Source organism: Antedon mediterranea, chromosome 4 (assembly GCF_964355755.1).
Source record: "Antedon mediterranea chromosome 4, ecAntMedi1.1, whole genome shotgun sequence".
In the NCBI taxonomy this organism is placed as follows: domain Eukaryota; kingdom Metazoa; phylum Echinodermata; class Crinoidea; order Comatulida; family Antedonidae; genus Antedon; species Antedon mediterranea.
The window spans coordinates 19687712-19706745 of NC_092673.1; the positions used below are offsets into that span (position 1 = coordinate 19687712).

Genomic DNA, 19034 nt, shown 5'->3' on the forward strand with positions numbered 1-19034 from the left:
AAGTTTATTCACCCAACAAACCACTCACAACATGTCGAAGAATGTCAAACAGAAGAAGTAAGTTTTTATTTCATTATTATCATTACTGTATCCTAGGCCTACCAACTTAGTACTATATTATATCGGCCTAGATAGGCCTATAGGCCTAGCTAGGCTAGTTCTAACTAGCTGGGACAGGCCCTAGGCCCTACCTCTAGCTATCAAAAAGGCTTTTTTTAGCCCTTTAGCTAGGCCTAGGCCCTAGGCCTATTCTAAATATAGGCCTAGGCTAGACTATATAGTGGGCCTAACCAGTAGCTAGTAGTAGGCCTACTATATAGTAGGTAGTACTAGTAGGCCCTAGAGGGACTGGCATATATTTTTCAATTTATCTTTCTGCATTTGAATAGTGTTCAGTTTGAAAGAGTATATAATCATAAGCATTTTAAACTTTAAATCAACAAAATTTATTATTTATTATTTATTTCGAAAGTTATAAATAAAATAAGGTGTAAAAATTTGGCACCATCACTATCCTTTGTTTACATAGGAATCCCCACCCCACGTTTGTGACCTTGTACACAAATAGTCACTGGGTGAAAATACTACTAAAACACATATAAATACATTTTATGAACATATTTTTAATTAGAAAGTTGATGGTGACAAATATATATTTGCATACTAGTACCACATTTTGTTTGGAAATTGTGTCAAAATCACAAAAATAAGATAGAAAGTACTTATTTTATGTTTACCCTCTCCCCGGACTGCGCGAATGTCCCGGAGGAATACCCCCACCTCAGCCAGGCTGTGTGATGACGTCATCAGGGACTTCGCGGCCTAGAATTGCTTACTCACCTAGCATCAGGTGATTTAAAACCTTTTGTGATCCAATATAGGTGATATTTATGTTAAACCAAAGGCGAACACTGTTAAAATATAAATAGAGGCAACGTCGTACACGTGAGGGCGCTCGCTTGCTCGCATGGTGGAAATACACAGTGTGCATGTGCTGTTTTTGACGATCTGCATTTTTGGATCCTCGGGTATAAGCCCACCCCCCAAACTTGACGTGATTTCATGTTCGAGGGGGGTGGGCTTATACCCGCGTCAGTACGGTACATGTACAAGTTGTAACAATTTTACTCGGTTTGTTACATTCAAATAACCAACAACATTTAGTTCATATTCACCAACATGTGATCAATTGCCTCTTCCTAAAATAAACCTTACAGCTTTTTTTGTGCTGTTTGTAATTTAATTTTAAGGTCCTTAGTAAGTCCGTCAAACCATGAGGTGGATCCGTAATCGTGGTGACTTTGAATGAGAGCGTTACAGAGAATTTTTCTAGTCTGATTATTTAAGCATTTTATATTACGGTAAAGAAATTTTAACCTAGAGTTGATTTTTTTAATTGTACTTTGCGCCATTGCTGTACCACTTAAGTTATTCAATAGACTCCTTCATGTTTATATCTAAGATTTCGAGAAAGTTTACAATTTCGATTTTCGCCGTACTGATAGTACTATAGCCTAAGACCTCGTCCTTCAGCTTTATCAGGAAATCGAGGATGTGACCGGTTTTTAGCTGTTGCCATGTGATTCCTCTGATTTCACAAAAGTCTATAAATTTGGTTAGCTGTGAGTTATATTGCTTCCACGTTGACCGTCTCCAGGATTGCAGAATGACGTCTGCTGCAGTATTGCTTATTCCTTTGTTGTAGCGTTCCGCCCTGATAGCCTGCAGGCAAAAAGGTTAAGTCTGTTATAAAGGGGATGACAATCATCTGAACCATGTAATGTTAAGGCATGTTTGGTATTCTTAAACCTCAGTGGTTCCCCAACCATCATTGATTGTAATTTAGGATACCAATACTGTGTTGGCCAGTTTGGGACCACCATGATAACTATGGCATTATCTGTCAATATTTTTTGCAAACATCTGCCTATAAGGCAGAATGGCGGAAAAGCATAGAGCTTGGCAAAGGACCAATTTGTAGAAATGCATCGATACCAATTGAATCTGGGTCCGGTTTCCATGATGTATATTTCGGGAGCTGTGCATTGTGCATTGTGCCTAGAAGCGAATAGGTCTATATCCAGTTCGCCGAATGTTTTAGTGATTTTTATAAACAATTCTTTGTTAAGCATCCATTCTGTCTCATCTTTAAACTGACGAGACTTTGCGTCAGCTATTATATTATCTCTACCTGGGAGGTATTCTGCACTTATACAAAATTTGTTCTCAATGCACCAAGACCAGATGGCTTTTGACATTTTATTGCACGCAATTGATTTTGCGCCAACCATGTTGTTTATGTAAGCTACTGCCGTGGTATTATCAACCTTCAACCCCCCTTCAACCTTATGTGCTTAGCTTTTCTCTCACAGGACAATGCTTTAAGGCCGAAGAAAGCAGCCAGCAATTCTAAGTAATTAATATTTAGTGCCCCTGTAGCATATGCAATGTCTAGGTCTTTGTTTATCCACCTTCCCCCAGTGTGGGTATGTCCATCAGTGGCACCCCAGCCTAGACCACTAGCGTCTGTCTCAATTGTTAGGTCGTGGTACCCATGATATATCAATTTATATGCGTCTTTGACATTATTTTGCCACCAAAGAATATCTTCCTGTCCATTGACGGAAATACTAATAGGCCTATCGTAATGGCCTTTATTTAGTTTAAGAGCTAGTATTTTCTCCTTCTCTAGTGCCCTATAATGAAGCTTTCCATACTCTACAGCAGGTAGTGTTGCTATAATTTTGCCTAAAAATTGCGCAACTTTCCTTTTTTTTTTCGATACGAGGCCTTTATTATTCAATTTTTTTAAGAAAAAGCACACATACCATAAAAAATATCCATGTATTTAATTTTTGGAATATAATATTCCGTGAGGCTCAACTACAAAACCACCATTGTGTGATATGATGTCATCGTTAGCCAATCAAAGCTGAGCTTTCCCGTGATTATCGGCATTGGTCACGGTTGAATGATTTTGGATTCTGGCTGATTTGATTTGATTGGTGGATGCGAATCACCCACAGCGGAAAAAAACAAAAACAAAAACAAAACCCGGAGGAAGGGGGCCTTTGACCTTACTATTACTATTATTAGTGGCTGGCCGCTCAGGATTTTCATCCTTCTTGGATAGTTGTGTACCTGATACTTCTCCCTCCTCCAGGTCAGACACATCATGTTCGTACTGATGATGCCTATCGTAAATGTTACTCGTGAGGCTAACCACCGAGCTACTGTCATCATATTCATTGTGACAACATTTGTGTCATCAACTGAGATAAAAGGTTGTGCGTTGACTCATTTATTTGTTGAGCAGCCTTCGTCTCTTCAACCGCTCAAGGTTTTCAACCCTAGCCTCATATAGTTTAGGCCTACTCCGACCTGTTGATTAAGCTGCAGCACGCTAGTACATGATGGCCCGGCGATAGCAACGGCATCGCTATTGCTATGCGTATTACCTTCTTTAGGAGGCCTAGTAATAGTACAGCTAGACCCAGCCTTTCTGGCCTTTTTTGGTGGGCTTAGCCACCGTATGCTGTACAAGTGGAGTTGTAGCAAAGATTATATAGCGCCGCTACGCGGCGCAAGATAGGTAACTGTTGCCAAGCTCCTATCTTATAACACTACGCGCCCAGTAAATCCATGGACGCCATTCGGGCGGACAGGTTATTATTGTGATTTAAATGTAAATGGTTTAAATTTTGCGGTCCGCCTCGAAGTAGCTGTGGTTAACCATCTTTATGATTGATTCATGGAAAAGGGAAGAAATTATGTAAACAAAGTAAAATAAAAGTTTCTTTGGGATCTGGACACTTTCCGATTAATTTTTTGTGTTTACATTGATATGTTTGGTTAGAGAACTTCGTTCTTTAACCGAAACATCGTGGATATTGCCTTGACAACGACTTTATTCCGGTTCAAACTTGTCCGCCGGAATGGCGTCCATGGATTACAAAGGTCTCACCCAGTTACCTATCTTGCGCCGCGTAGCGGCGCTATACAATCTTTGGTTGTATGTAGCTGCAAATGTTACATTTCCAGCAGAAATCTCCAACACATCTTCGTGTATTGCAAGTGATTTTTGTTCCATGATCGTTCGGCGGGTGCACGCCGTCTCCAAACGATGGCGCCGATATGAGGGTGCGCGTGCGCGTCAAGATCTCAGTTTACAGCGATCGTATATGAAATAAAATAATGATATAGGCCTAGGCCTACATTCAAAAATTTATAAATTTTATAAAATTCATATTAATTTCTCATTTTTGGAGGAATCTTCCCACATTTTTTTATGTTTTTTACTTGCTGTATCCCAACACTTGCATGTTTTGTTCATAAATAAAATTAACAGTTGACAGAATATAAAGTGGATGTGTAAACAATACGCACCTCGTGAAAAGTGCAGGTAATTGTTTATTTGTTGAGTTTGTACGTTACATCCTTATTGTGTCGCAATACTGGAGACCATTAACTGATATACATAGATTTTAAAAGTGGAATCCATGGGTTTTGATCAGTAAAAACACATACGAAGATGAACCAGCTGAAGTAGTCGAAATGTGCAGCTCATCCGACATGAAAATGACATTGTTAATGATACCTTAATAACAATACATTGCCCATGTATTTTGGTCACTGCACCGCTTTTGCACAATTCAAAGTTACGAAAAGAATTCCTTGCTCAAATTGTAAATGATATTGCTGTGTTTTTTAATGAAGTTAAACAGCCTAAATAAATTGCACAAGAAAATCTGTTACACAACCTAATAAGGAACATACATGAAATCCCTATAATCGCACAGCCAACCACTTTACTTTCCAAACATGGTAAATGCTCCTCAACAAGAGGAGTTGTTTGTGATTTGTATGCAAGTCCTGGGTGGGCTATTGCACCATTGGAGACCTTAAAATCTAAAACTTTGGCATTTCTACTATACTAGTGGTACAGTAACTCACTGCCAGACTTTAGTAATCTACAGTAAGTTCTGCAGACACTGGGCAACGGCAAAGTTTGTATCGTGAAACATTTGAAGTGCCACAGGGTGCCTTGAGGGACTGAAAATATTGGAATCAGTAATTTAAACCAGGCCGTTTTATTGGGTGTTTATATTAGTTACAAGGCAGTTGAAGAAGTCCCGAAGAAAACAAGAAACCAAAATGCTCATCCCTGGGATGGTGATGAAAGACTACAACAGCTTATAAAAGAAAGAAAGAATATTAACAAAAGCATAGTTACCTACAAAGAAGAGGAGATCAAGGCTATGCAGAAAGCAATTAAGATAAGAGTGAAGGAACTACGGAATGAATATTTGTATGAAGAAGCAAGCAAGTTAAATGAAGCCCACCAAAATAGAAAAATATTTGATTTATGGAGAAAAGCTAAGGAGCACGGTGATGTTATAAGAAAAGCACCAAAGCCTATAAAATGTCCTGGATTACGTGAACACTTTAAAGATCACTTTAATCCAGACCAATCTAGCCTTAAAATCCCAGATGAAATTAGCACACCTCCAGAATATATTATCAACCTGAGACAACCAGAATTTGAGATGGACAATGAACCTCCGTCCAAGAAAGAAATTATTGATGCAATCGGACATCTAAAAGGTCGCAAAGCTACCCTAGATGTCGCTTCTGAAATGTTGCAAGTCGCCACAGAGAACCCAGTATTCGTCGACCATGTACATAGACTGTTTGAGGAAATTTGGAGAACGAAAGAAGTACCAAGTGATTGGGGACTGTCCAAATTAACAACCATTTGGAAAAAAAAAGGCAGTCCACTTGATCCATCAATGTATAGAGGAATATCAATTGGGTCTACATTTTCAAAGATACTTATGGTTATCATTCTTTCACGTTTTTCCATCTTTTATGAAAGTCAACTTCTACGCACACAGTTTGGATTCAGGTCCAACAGAGGGTGCAATGATGCTATATATGTAATCAAGCAGATCCAGGAAATTGCGTATCGCTCAAATCGCAAACTCTATACATGCTTCATTGATTTAACAGCAGCATTCGACCATGTGAATCGTAATCTTCTTTTCCTAAGCGTTCGTAATAGGTTTCACTTAAACCAGTCTACTACTATGATTGACATTATACAATCACTGTACAGCTCAACGAAAGCATACCTTGCTGACGACGATCCGAGTGATGATAAGTTCGAAACATCTTCTGGGGTGCGACAGGGTGGTATTGAGAGTACCAGCATGTTTAACCAATATTTTGATTACGTTATTAGAGTGTTCAAACAACGCTGTAAAGATGCTAGTTTGGATGGCCTAATGATACAATACCTAATTCCTATTGAAGCTACAAATCGTGCTCAAAGATGTAAAGCACCATCAAGGGGCATCTATGACGACTTTGAAAGTGGCTATGCTGACGACTTTGCTGTAAGCTCCTGGTCACAAGAAGAACTGCAAACCATTGTGAACATCTTGAATAAAGTTTGTCTGGAATTTGGTCTAAGAATTAGTGCCCCCAAAACAGAAACCATTATATGGAACTGGAAAGAGGAAGTTGAAGAATACCCAAGATGCATCATACAAATTGGCGGCGTACACATTAACAACGTAACACACTTTAGATACCTTGGTGTATGGGCTACCTACAATGATGTTCATATTGGAGATCAAGAAGTAAAATACAGAATCAATTCAGCCAAAGGAGCATTTGCAGAGAATAGGGCATTGCTTACCAACAGAACGATCCACCTACAAACAAGAATAATGTTTCTTAATGGTCTAGTTAGGAGTAGACTCACCTATGGTTGCCATGCTTGGAGGGCAACAGGAAGTGAAATGTCCAAACTTAGCACAACATACAAAACCTTCCTAAGAAGAATGCTAGTGAATGGCTTTCAAAGAGTCTGCCCACCAAACCATGTAGACATATCCTCAGATGAAGAAACAGATGAAAACTATATAGACTGGCGTTACGTAATTGATAATGACGATCTCTACAAAATTACTGGCTGTCAAGCAATTTCTGTAATTATTTTATACACATCTGTCTAATGAGTGTTCTTTTTGAATTACTTATCCTAATTTAGTAATGTTAACTTCAGATATTTGGGTAGTCTAGGTTATTAGTAAAAAGATAACTGGTATGGTAGTAGATCGGAATGCCTGATAATTATAAAACGTATACACACTGGCTTCTATTGTACTGACTCACGCGAAGGCAGCAATTGTCAGGTTTTTATTCAATCAATGACAATCAGTAATTTGCATACATATTTACATGTGTGACTAATCACTACAATTGCCACAATGGCGTTTCATACATATAAAGGCACAAAATCAAAACGCTGACTGGTGGACTAACATTTAAAAAAAGAGAATAACTACAGACTTGGGGAAAGTTTAATATTTGGGCAACTAATCTTTGTTATATGGATATGTTGTAATAAAATGGTATTAGTATAAAGTTATTCAAAGTTCATCCTATTTATTATCACTTTGGTATGTACAATTGACTGATTGACAAAGTTTATTATCACTGTGCATAAATATAACCAAAAAAAAATAAAATTAATAATTAATAATAATGTAATAAACTGCTGTGTTCTAGTTATTATCTGTGTACAACATTGTATATATAATGCATGCATGTTTATTCAAGAAAATAAATACCACAGGGCGTTTATTCAAGAAAATAAATACCACAGGGCATTTATTCAAGAAAATAAATACCACAGGGCATTTATTCAAAATGATGTTCTATTATACTGTATGTTTATGAAGACGGTGTATTTTTAAAATGGAGAGGTATGGTTTTTCAAATTTATTTAAATTACGAATAAATTAACTTTCAATTATTTGTTGATATTTATTTTGCTTTTTTAAATTTCATTTTTATGTCGCTTTTAACAAAGTGTAAAAAAAAATATGTATATATCAAAAGACCATAGAGATGTATTGTCCCCCAAAAACATGACAAAATGAAGATTATATATGACTGTCATGAACACTGACATCATCTGGCATTGATTTGGTCATCTCACTTTCTAGATCTTAAGAGATCTTAAGTTGACTTTTTGAAAGTGTAAAGTTAAGTTGACTTAGGCTGTGTTTAAAGCATGGCATATATTGGAATAAATAAATTAGTCAGTTTTCTGTATAAATGCACTTATTATATTGAACTTGTTATAAATGGTCACATCAGTGTCACATTATCAATTTCATATCTCATAAATTTTTACTAATTGGATTCATTAGTCATTGCATTATCTTTATTATCTTTGTTGAACATTGAAATACAATGCTTAAATTAAATCTCTAAGATTATCTGATAACAAATTGTGTAACAGGAACTAAAAATAATTATTTTATTAATTTCCTGATACACAAATAATTGTTTTATTAGTTAATGTTGATAATGTGACACTAATGTGACCATTTATAATGATAACAAGTTCATATAAGTGCATTTATGCAGAAAACTATCTGATACATTTGAATAATGAGGGTTTGTTGAAGTAAACTGACAGATACGGCGATATAATATAATTTTGTATTTAAACAGAAGATAAAGTAAATATCACCTGATTGTTTTACAACAGGAATAAGACTATAAATGTTTGGTGTGGTGTTTTGATGTAGTACTGCAATATCAGACTGCTAGACCAGTGGATGGAAGAATCTTGAAATTCATAGCCGACAATTGTAATTTTTTGGTTACCAACAACTTTTTATAAATTCATTTGTGTGAGTTATATATTTTTTTAAATTTCAGTAGATCCACCTGATTCCCAGTGCTGTATCTCCACATACTATCTATTTCCGAAGTATCATAGGAATATTTGGTAATACAGCATCACATGTGGTGCCTGTATCGTGTAAGGACGTTAAGGGTTAGGTTACTCTAGATACATGTGAAACACATGTGATGTTGTATTACAAAATATTCCTGATACTTCGGAAATCGATACAGATACAGTACCGAGAATCGGCTTGTAGATTAGTGAGGTTAATTCTTGTTACAACTATACATTATTTGGGCTGCTTTGTGAAATGCGTATTAGACTCAATACTCCAATATGCCTCTTCAAAGTTAGCTTGGATATCGCTCCTACTAGATGTATGTTGATATAATGTATTAATCCTCAACAAGTAAACAAAAGCTGTTGGGTGATAATGTGTTTGTGTATGTCATGATCTACTGTATAAACACTTTTACAATAGGCCTACGCAGTTTGTTAAAATATACTGTTTAAATCTAAATGCCCTGAAATAATTATTTCAGACAGATATTTTAACAATAACAGGAGAGATTTAATGTTTACCATTTTTATTTTAAGAGAGGCATAATTGACTTGATTAGTAAATGAAGACGGTGTATTTTTAAAATGGAGAGGTATGGTTTTTCAAATTTATTTAAATTACGAATAAATTAACTTTCAATTATTTGTTGATATTTATTTTGCTTTTTTAAATTTCATTTTTATGTCGCTTTTAACAAAGTGTCAGAAAAAATATGTATATATCAAAAGACCATAGAGATGTATTGTCCCCCAAAAACATGACAAAATGAAGATTATATGACTGTCATGAACACTGACATCATCTGGCATTGATTTGGTCATCTCACTTTCTAGATCTTAAGAGATCTTAAGTTGACTTTTTGAAAGTGTAAAGTTAAGTTGACTTAGACTGTGTTTATACAACACCCTAAATTTGAACACGTCTTTAATTTTTAGTGTGTTGCACGGGCCGAGGTCAACCCCACAAAAACCTTGCAGTTATACATTAAATAGTAATAATGTGTAATACCGTAGTTCATAATCCTAAAGTTGGATGTATACTCGCATGCATTATGAATTAATATGAGTTTTTTAAAGGATTTTTATAAAGAATGATTTCGTTTAAAATTTAGTTTATTCAGTTATTGAGTTTTTAAATCTGCTTTTGAAATTATGGACCAAAATGTTTTAGAATTAGGATAAAACTATGCTACATTTTGCCAAATTATGCCAACATTTGATTAGCGTTAATGTTAAGTGCAAAGGCAAAATTATCTACTAGATTTGGTCAACATTTTCAAAACATATACTTTTTCTTAACGAGAGGTCAAAACAATACCCTGAGGACACTTCCAACACGCCAACAGCAACCGGGAATCCACAACATTTTAGGATTCAGCCAGGTAACCTTTTTAGTCGCGTGGAAGCGACTCTATAGTTCACTATGTCGGTCTGTTGGTCTGTCTGTCGGTCCGGTATCACTATGCATTTTATCGCTTTCTGACCTTATCTTGATATCAGTTTAATCTAGCTAAGTAAATTTTTCACAGTATATTCCTTATGGCCAGGAATCGATGTGGTTATGTTTTCACGGTGCGCAATAAAAATTTACGCGGTCTACGCACGATTTAACGAAATCACGTTTGTAATCATATCTTCACAACCATGAATCACAATTAAATAAAATTTGGTACTCATAAATTTCAGGGCATAAATCATCATATGGCAATACAATTACGTGCGTAGCGCATGTAACGCATGCGTACGCACGCTTAAAATTTTCAAAATTTTTTTTTGCGCGCGCACTGCACGTTAAATCTTATTGCGCACACTTTTTGTCCGATTTCTGTTTTCTTGACTTACTTTTCAACTCGAAATTACGTTATACGAGCACGTCAAAAGTGACAGGCTACGCACGTGTAAATTAAAAAAATATAACTGTTTTTAAACATTTCAACATTTTTAAACATGTTCAGTCGGTCGGTCGGTAAACACTAGGCACGCGACTGCAGCCATCCATATGGCCTTGTTTGCAATTAAAATCTCATTACCCGGAATCTCTTCGATGTTATACAACACACTTCTCGTAGGCGTGTTGAATATGCGTGTAATAGCGTGTTGTATAAACGCGCCTTTACAGTAAAGGGCAATTTGTATATTATTTCAATATAGAAATAGGTAATTCCAAACCTTTTAGGATAATATTGAAGTTTATAATTTTCATTTTGACAGGAACAATTTAGAACAAGCTTTGGTCAGGAATGATTTGGAAACAGTTGAACGACTTTGTAGGACGCAACCAGATCTTGTGAAAACTATCGATGAGGTATAACTAAATATAATCAGACTTTGAATAGGCCTTGGCAGTTTTAATAAGTTATTCACTTCCATAGAAAAAAAAAATATTTTTCTTTTACTAAAAACCATTGTCTGATGGACAACTTGACGATTTGTTGCTTAAATTACAGTTTTAATTTTTGTTATGATCCAATTTTGGTCAAAGTGATTTGAACATTGTTTTAAATACAATTTTATGAAATTCACATTTTTGCTATTACTACTTGCCTTAATAATAGGCTTTTTCATTTTCCCTCTTGCCTTTTCTATATCAAAAAATTTGTATTTAAAGATGTATTGTCCCCCTGAAAAAAATTATTATTAAAACTTTTTTGTTGAATATGTCATTTTAATGTCACATAATAGTTATCCACTTTGACCAAAAATTAGATTAAAAAAATATATATTTACCTGAAATAACTGTAATTTAAAGCAAAAAATAGTCAAATTGGTGGCCAGCCAATTGATTTTTGGTTGAATTTTTAACCATTTATTTTGTCATTTTATATAATTTTTTTTTTCTACGGAAGTACAAAATAACCTATTCAAGTCTGATCTAATTAATCTTCATTTTTCATGTTTTCATGTTTCTAAACTTTACTTAAAATGACCTCAGTGATAACAACAGTTTCCCCCATTTATCAATAAAGATGACAATTAAGATCATTTACTACAGTACAGTACATTATTTAGTAATTGTTGTATTGACAGAAATCCAATTTCACACAATGTCTGTTTATGATTATGATTCCTTTACAGAATGGAAACACTCCACTGTATGTATATTTTTGTGATGATCTAATTAACCCTACTTTAGCAATCGTAAATTGTCTCTTAAATCATGGTGCATCAGCAACATTGCAAAATAAGGTAATTTACAGAGATTTTCGTGAACCATTCTATTTTTTATTTCAATAATGACGATTAGAATTAGAATTGTTTACTAAATTACTGTATTTAGCAGTAATTGTTACTATATTGACAGAATAATCTGTTGTCAGTATTATTTATAAACTTCATGATTATGATTCCTTTACAGGATGGAAACACTCCACTGCATGTATATCTGAGTGATGATAGACAAATACAACCTACTTTAGAAATAGTGACATCCGTTGTTGCATCAGCAAAATTACAAAATAAGGCAATTTATTTACTTTGAATAATGACAAGATTATTTGTTACATTGTTTAGCTGTAATGGTTGCAATAATTTCCATTGACAGAAAACCAATTTCACATTATATTATAGTATTTATAAACCTCATATATTATGATTCCTTTATAGGATGAGGACACTCCATTACATGTATATCTGAGTGATGGATTTAATCATACCTTAGAAATAGTGACTTGTCTTGTACAGCAATGTACATCAGCAACCATGCACAATAAGGTAATGTACAGAGATTTAGATCTGTTGTGGTAAACCAGTCTATTGTTTAAATAATGACAATATTATTTACTAAATTACTTATCCAATAATTGTTGTATTTAAAGAGAAACAATTTCGTTCGCTTACCCTCTAGGAGTTCACAAAAACATGACCACGACCCAGGAAATCAGAAACCCGGGTCAGACCTATGCATATTACATATGATTACTGAATTAGACATTTCATGAGGGGTACCCAACTTATGTACAAAAACCAAAATATAGCGACCTGGGTAGTAAAGCTAGTTTTATTTTTTGGAAGTAACAGAGTTGAGATGGGTTACAGAAATGCTGTTTAGGACTGTTGTTATGACATCTTGATGACGTCGTAAGAATGTTAAAATGCAGGTTTTTCTTGAGCATAGTAAAATTAGAGATATTACAGAAAGTATGATTAGGGAAACAGAAACTATAATATTTGGCAGTGTATGAGATTTGAGCCTGCTACTGAGAATAAGTACGATGAGACGCGAAATATCATTTATTATTAATTATATCTACTGACCACACAAATCATAAGAATATAATTTTAGAAGTTTTGCAAATTGATAATGTGTTACCTGCAACATAAAATAATAGACTTTATGGTACACAGGAAGGAAAGTCAATGCATCAATCACTGAGTGGTTATGTTATGTGCAATTTGAATGACTTGCGCAATTTGAAATTGCTCAATGATTTCCTTAAGTATTTGATTATCAAAACGCATTTTACATATTACAGATGTCTGTTATCAATATTTTAAAAGTCATGACTATGATTCATTTACAGGATGGAAACACTCCATTACATGTATATCTGAGTGGTAATTATGACCCTACCTTAGAAATGGTGACATGTCTCCTAAATCAGGATGCATCAACAACATTGCAAAATAAGGTAATTTATAGGAAATTGTCAGTGTAATAGGCTAACAATCTATATCTTCTACGGTAAACATTCTCTCCCTCCCCCCCCCCTCCCCACTCATTTTATCATAGGCCACAAGAAATTCTATTGTTTCTGATGTTATTCTATAATTTCTTAATGTTATACAATGTTAATTTTATGGTTCACATCTCATCAAAAGTTCTCTAAAATGTGTGGCAATTTTGATACCTTTTATACCCCCTTTGCTCATAGGGTGTACAATTTGTATATGTAATTCTCTGACACATATCTCTATGATTCATTGTACAAAATTAAATAAATTATTGAGGTGCCCATACACCATATTTGTAGTGGGCCCTTTTAAGCCTCAGTTGAATTAGACAATCAAAAATGGCAACTCCTGTGGCAGGCCATTGCTCAAATAAACTGGATATTTTGTGGAGAACATTTGATATAGTCCACAATATCAACTTTCAAAATGTTTACAGCTATTGCAAACAATTCACATAATGTCTGTTGTCATTATTTATAAACTTTATGATTATAATTCCTTTCCAGGATGGAAACACTCCATTACATGTATATCTGAGTGTTAGATATCACCCTACCTTAGAAATGGTGGCTTATCTGAAACAGCATGGTGCACCAGTAACATTGCAAAATAAGGTAATGTAAAAAGAATTGTCAGGACAATCAGCTGCGGAAACATTTTTTTTGTTTCGTTGTTTATCAATAATGGCAATTATTATTAGATTATTTAGATTTACATATGTGAACTTTATTCAATCAATCGTACATTTTTTTGGGTGTCTAGAAAACTCAGATCTCAGATACCTGAGTTTTCTAGATCTAGAAAACTCGGATATCTGACTTTTCTAGTTCCTTGAAAATGGAGTTTTCTAGACACCCCATTTTTTTGGTATTATAATGGTAAACATAATAAAGTGTATTTACAGTGATTTTTACAAAAAAAAATATTAATTATAAAATATATATAGTGATTATTTACAGTAATGATAATAATAAGAATGAATTTAATTATATTGACTATTATTTTTTTCGGTATTTATTTATAATGGTAACCATAATAACGTGTGTTTACAGTGATTTTTACTTTTAATAGAAATAGTAAATACTATTCTCGTCTAAATTTAATATTTTGTCCAACGCAGCCAATGATGCTCTATCAACCAATCACTAGACAGTAAATTTATTTATTTATTTGTTCTTTCTTTAAACTGAAATACACTTTCAATACAAATGTACTGATTTCCAAAGTGGTTCAGTAAACATATTTACAACAAAAATAAAATATAAAAGAAAAACAAAAAGAAAGAAAACAGATATAAAACTATTTACAATTGTGAAGGCAAAAAGGTTAATACATATATGTTTTCTATAGTGAAGATTTAAAAGTTGCCAAAGACATATTATGCAGTTCTGATTTTATGTTATTTGGTAGAGAATTCCATAATTTAGTTGATCTATAAACAAAAGTTCTTTTACCCTGAGAGTTATTCCATAACGGAATAGATAAATCATTATTACTTTGGGAGCGAGTGCATTTATTATGGTTATCTACAGTAAATTGAAATAATATTGTTAAGTATCTTGGAGCTATTTCTTTTAAACATTTAAATAGCATTATAAGAATATTTTCATTCCATTTTTCTGTAAGTCTACTCCATCCAAGAGTATTTAAGATATCATAAATGTTTGAGCCATGATATGATACTGTATCAATTAAATAATATTCTGATACTTATCTAAACTCATTTTTATAGGAAGGAAATACACCCATCTCTGTTTTGAAAAATAACAAGCAGATACAGGACCCAGAAAAAAATGAAATTTTAAATTTTTTTTAAAGTAAGTGAAGTTTTAATTATCAAGATTTTGGGGTAAACCAATTTTCATTGCAAAGGACAGATGTTCAATTTCTTTTTCCAATGCTTTGATAAACTGATTTTGAAAATGTTCTCATACTGATCATATGATGAGCTCTGTAAATTGTGTGCATGTACGGTATCCATGCATTGTGCTATTGAAAAACTCTTTAAACTTATAGAGAATCATTGTGAGGATGTATGTAATTTATTTATAATTTCTGAACCATGCCTTATGTAGATGTGAATGAATTATGCACATTTACAGGTTTATTAGTTTTCTTCTTTCATTAGCATTGACTATAATCACAAATGATGCAGTCATTAAAAATACAATTCACGGGGTAGGGGTACAAAAACGGTTTTTAGAGTCAAAGTAATATTGATGGATAATATGGTGCATAATTAGCAAGCAAGGTGATTGTTTACAACTGGAAATGTTTTGTGATCGATTAGGAGCTACCTGTTTCAGAGCATAGATTTCATTTTTATGAGTTATTATAGGGGTCAAAAGGCTAATGATGACCTCTCAATAATTTATTTTGGGATCAATTGCTTTCCCTGACAAACCTGTTTCTGTGTATAAGTAGTGCGTCATCAATGCACTACAAAACCAACATATGATATATTAGGGACTTTTAGATTTGAGTGAACGTGAACTAAATCCACGTCCACATGGGTCGTAGTCGACTGTTACTCGTCGACAGATATATGAACGCAACCTTTTTTGACTCCGACCCCATGATCCTATTTTGGTAATTCTCGCGACCCAACATTGCGTATTTGAGCCACAGACCTGCCATGTTAAGTGACACCCATAGATGGCCGGAAATGGTACTGTCGCACGTAAAAATCCATATAAAAGGCACCTCTAGTCCACTATAATAATAGCGCGCTCGCAATTGGCAAAAGGATCGTAGCCTACTTTTTCCGCCGGTACACACATTTGTGTTCAATGCTAACATCCCGAACCATAAAAAGTTCCCCTGGCTAGGAACAACATCGCTATGAGTGTAATTTGGTAGGGACCTGTTTCTATTGAATGTTCATTGTAAATGTTCCCACCGCCGGTGCATCAAAGGATGCACTTTTTCAGTCAAGTTACACACTCATTGCAAACTACAGAAAAATAGCGTCATAGAACCAGTTGGTAGATTATTAAATTCACGCCCTAAAAGGGGATTCCCCACTTGTATATTAGCAACGAACTATGTGTCAAAAGCGTCCATTGGCCCGTCGTCAATTCCCAATTGTGTGTACGCTACTCGCCTCAAAAAAAAAACTGTAGATGTAAAATATAATTAGCCTTTGTAGATTACCTTTCACATCTAGATCAGTTTATACTTTCTAAAAGGTTTCAGTATCTGAAACATTCTCGATCCATCAATTTGTTTTCGCGACCCAAACATTGGGTCTTGACCCATAGGTTGCGGAACGGCGGTTTAGATTAAGTGGATATTTTTTTTATTTTTTTTTTTTTAGAATTTAGGATTTATAATACAAAGAATATAATGTAACTTATTATTATAGGAATAAAATAATTAGAGTGAGTAGTAAATGTAACTTATAATTAGAGTGAGCTGTGTTTTTGTAGTTGTTCCTAATAGCTGATTATAGATATAGAAAATTGTTGAATTTAATTAATATTATATATCATATTCGAATAATGATGATTATTAAACAATATTTAAAACAATGCTGAATTTATTACTTAAAATTGAAAATGATTTTGTGGACTTTCTTGAATTTTTATTCATAAATCTTAAAACAGTAATTATGATAAGAATGCTATCTACTGAATTTATTTCCTGAAATTAGAAATGATTTTGTGGCATTTCATTAATTATACTGTATTAATATTCAAATAATGATTATGATTTCAACAATAATTATGATGCTAATCTACAGAATTTATTACATTGGAAAATATTGTGGTGTTTTATGAATTTATATTTATTATTTATATTATAATCTTAAAAAAACAATTACAATTTCTGTAACTGTTATACTAAATGTATTGATACTGTTTTTCATTCGTATAGATCTCTCAGAAGATTTAGCCCAATGATGCAATAAACATGGACATTCTATTCATACAAATGTTAGATGACGTTAAAGTGTTGAAAACTGGTACCAGTACAATCTATCCGCGAATTTATTAGGGATTTGGTTGCGATTTAATGTTAGCGTGTCATACCTCAATGTACAATACTGTAGATACCCTGGTAACCCAGAATTAAAACACACTAGTTATTGTCTGTGGTGTTCTCTTTCCACAAAAAAAATTGGTGTCCCCCTATAATAGGATTAAATCAACCATTTTTAAATTACTTTCATATACTAATGGCTTATTTCATGAACGAATTATTTTTTAAATTAAGGTGATGCAAAATATTACTATAAAATAATAATGTAAACAAGATGATTTATTTGTGTATAAAAAGACAATTTACAATAAAATCCTTTCTAATTTTAATCAGTTGTATTTGTCATTGTGTGCATATGTTTTGATGTTGTGGAGCTTTCTGAAAAAAAAAAAATGAGCATGAAACAAATTCCCAAATGATGCTAAGATAACTTTTGATTATGATAAGTTCTATAATATCTGAATGTGTATTCGGTTTACAAAGCAACCAATAATATCATAATTAGATGCAACTGATTTTCAGCGAGGCCGATTTCATATGTCACCGTGTATTCTGCACATGAGTAGTTAATTAAAGAATTATTATACAAAAAAATGTATTTTTGATATAATTACATTATATAGGCCTTATAGTCACTGTAGTATTTATTTGTTAGCATACCCTAGTAGCCCTTTAAAGTACTATGTTGTTTGAATGATGCGCCCTCTATAAAAAAGTATACCAATGCATGAAGATCGTATGTCAACAAAAACACATGTTAAACTGAACTTTTTTTTGTTGCATAATATAATAGGCCTATCCCCCTAGCCTAGGCCTATTTTTTTTTCACGTAGGAAAATATCTTTAACAAAATGTTTAGCATTAGCATCACATTCTTACATTCATAACTGCAAACATGCCACCAAAAACTTCAGAAAAATTGATAGTATGTATACTTTAAATTTGTTCGTAAATTTATGTTATGTAGAATAGAATTTATGTTATGTAGACTAGAATTTGTGTTATGTAGACTAGAATTTATGTTATGTAGACTAGAATTTATGTTATGTAGACTAGAATTTATGTTATGTAGACTAGAATTTATGTTATGTAGACTAGAATTTATGTTATGTAGACTAGAATTTATGTTATGTAGACTAGAATTTATGTTATGTAGACTAGAATTTATGTTATGTAGACTAGAATTTATGTTATGTAGACTAGAATTTATGTTATGTAGACTAGAATTTATGTTATGTAGACTAGAATTTATGTTATGTAGACTAGAATTTATGTTATGTAGACTAGAATTTATGTTATGTAGACTAGAATTTATGTTATGTAGACTAGAATTTATGTTATGTAGACTAGAATTTATGTTATGTAGACTAGAATTTATGTTATGTAGACTAGAATTTATGTTATGTAGACTAGAATTTATGTTATGTAGACTAGAATTTATGTTATGTAGACTAGAATTTATGTTATGTAGACTAGAATTTATGTTATGTAGCATTATACTGAACTCATCTATATATAAAAAATATTATACATAACTAGCATTAGTAACATCTTCGACGGGTGTGAGCCCCGCTGATTTCAACCACGCCGAGAAAACTTAACGTATGTAAAATAA

General features: G+C 33.4%; 1 protein-coding gene across 4 annotated transcripts; it reads left to right on the forward strand.

Moving 5' to 3' along the window:
* The first annotated feature begins 34 nt into the window (after nt 1–34).
* LOC140046817 (uncharacterized) lies at nt 35–17711 on the forward strand. Of its 4 annotated transcripts, none has more exons than XM_072091538.1 (11): nt 35–57; nt 8567–8711; nt 9305–9360; nt 10979–11072; nt 11843–11953; nt 12123–12227; nt 12371–12478; nt 13288–13395; nt 13945–14052; nt 15171–15255; nt 17315–17711. In XM_072091538.1, the coding sequence occupies exons 3-10, from the start codon at nt 9353–9355 to the stop codon at nt 15252–15254; spliced, it is 726 nt and encodes a 241-aa protein (XP_071947639.1). In that variant the 5' UTR covers nt 35–57; nt 8567–8711; nt 9305–9352; the 3' UTR covers nt 15255; nt 17315–17711. The 4 variants fall into 4 exon arrangements, with proteins under 4 accessions (XP_071947639.1, XP_071947640.1, XP_071947638.1 ...); XM_072091539.1 differs by lacking the exon at nt 35–57 and adding an exon at nt 3274–3284; XM_072091537.1 differs by lacking the exon at nt 35–57 and having other exon boundaries at nt 8157–8711.
* The last annotated feature ends 1323 nt before the right edge of the window (nt 17712–19034 follow it).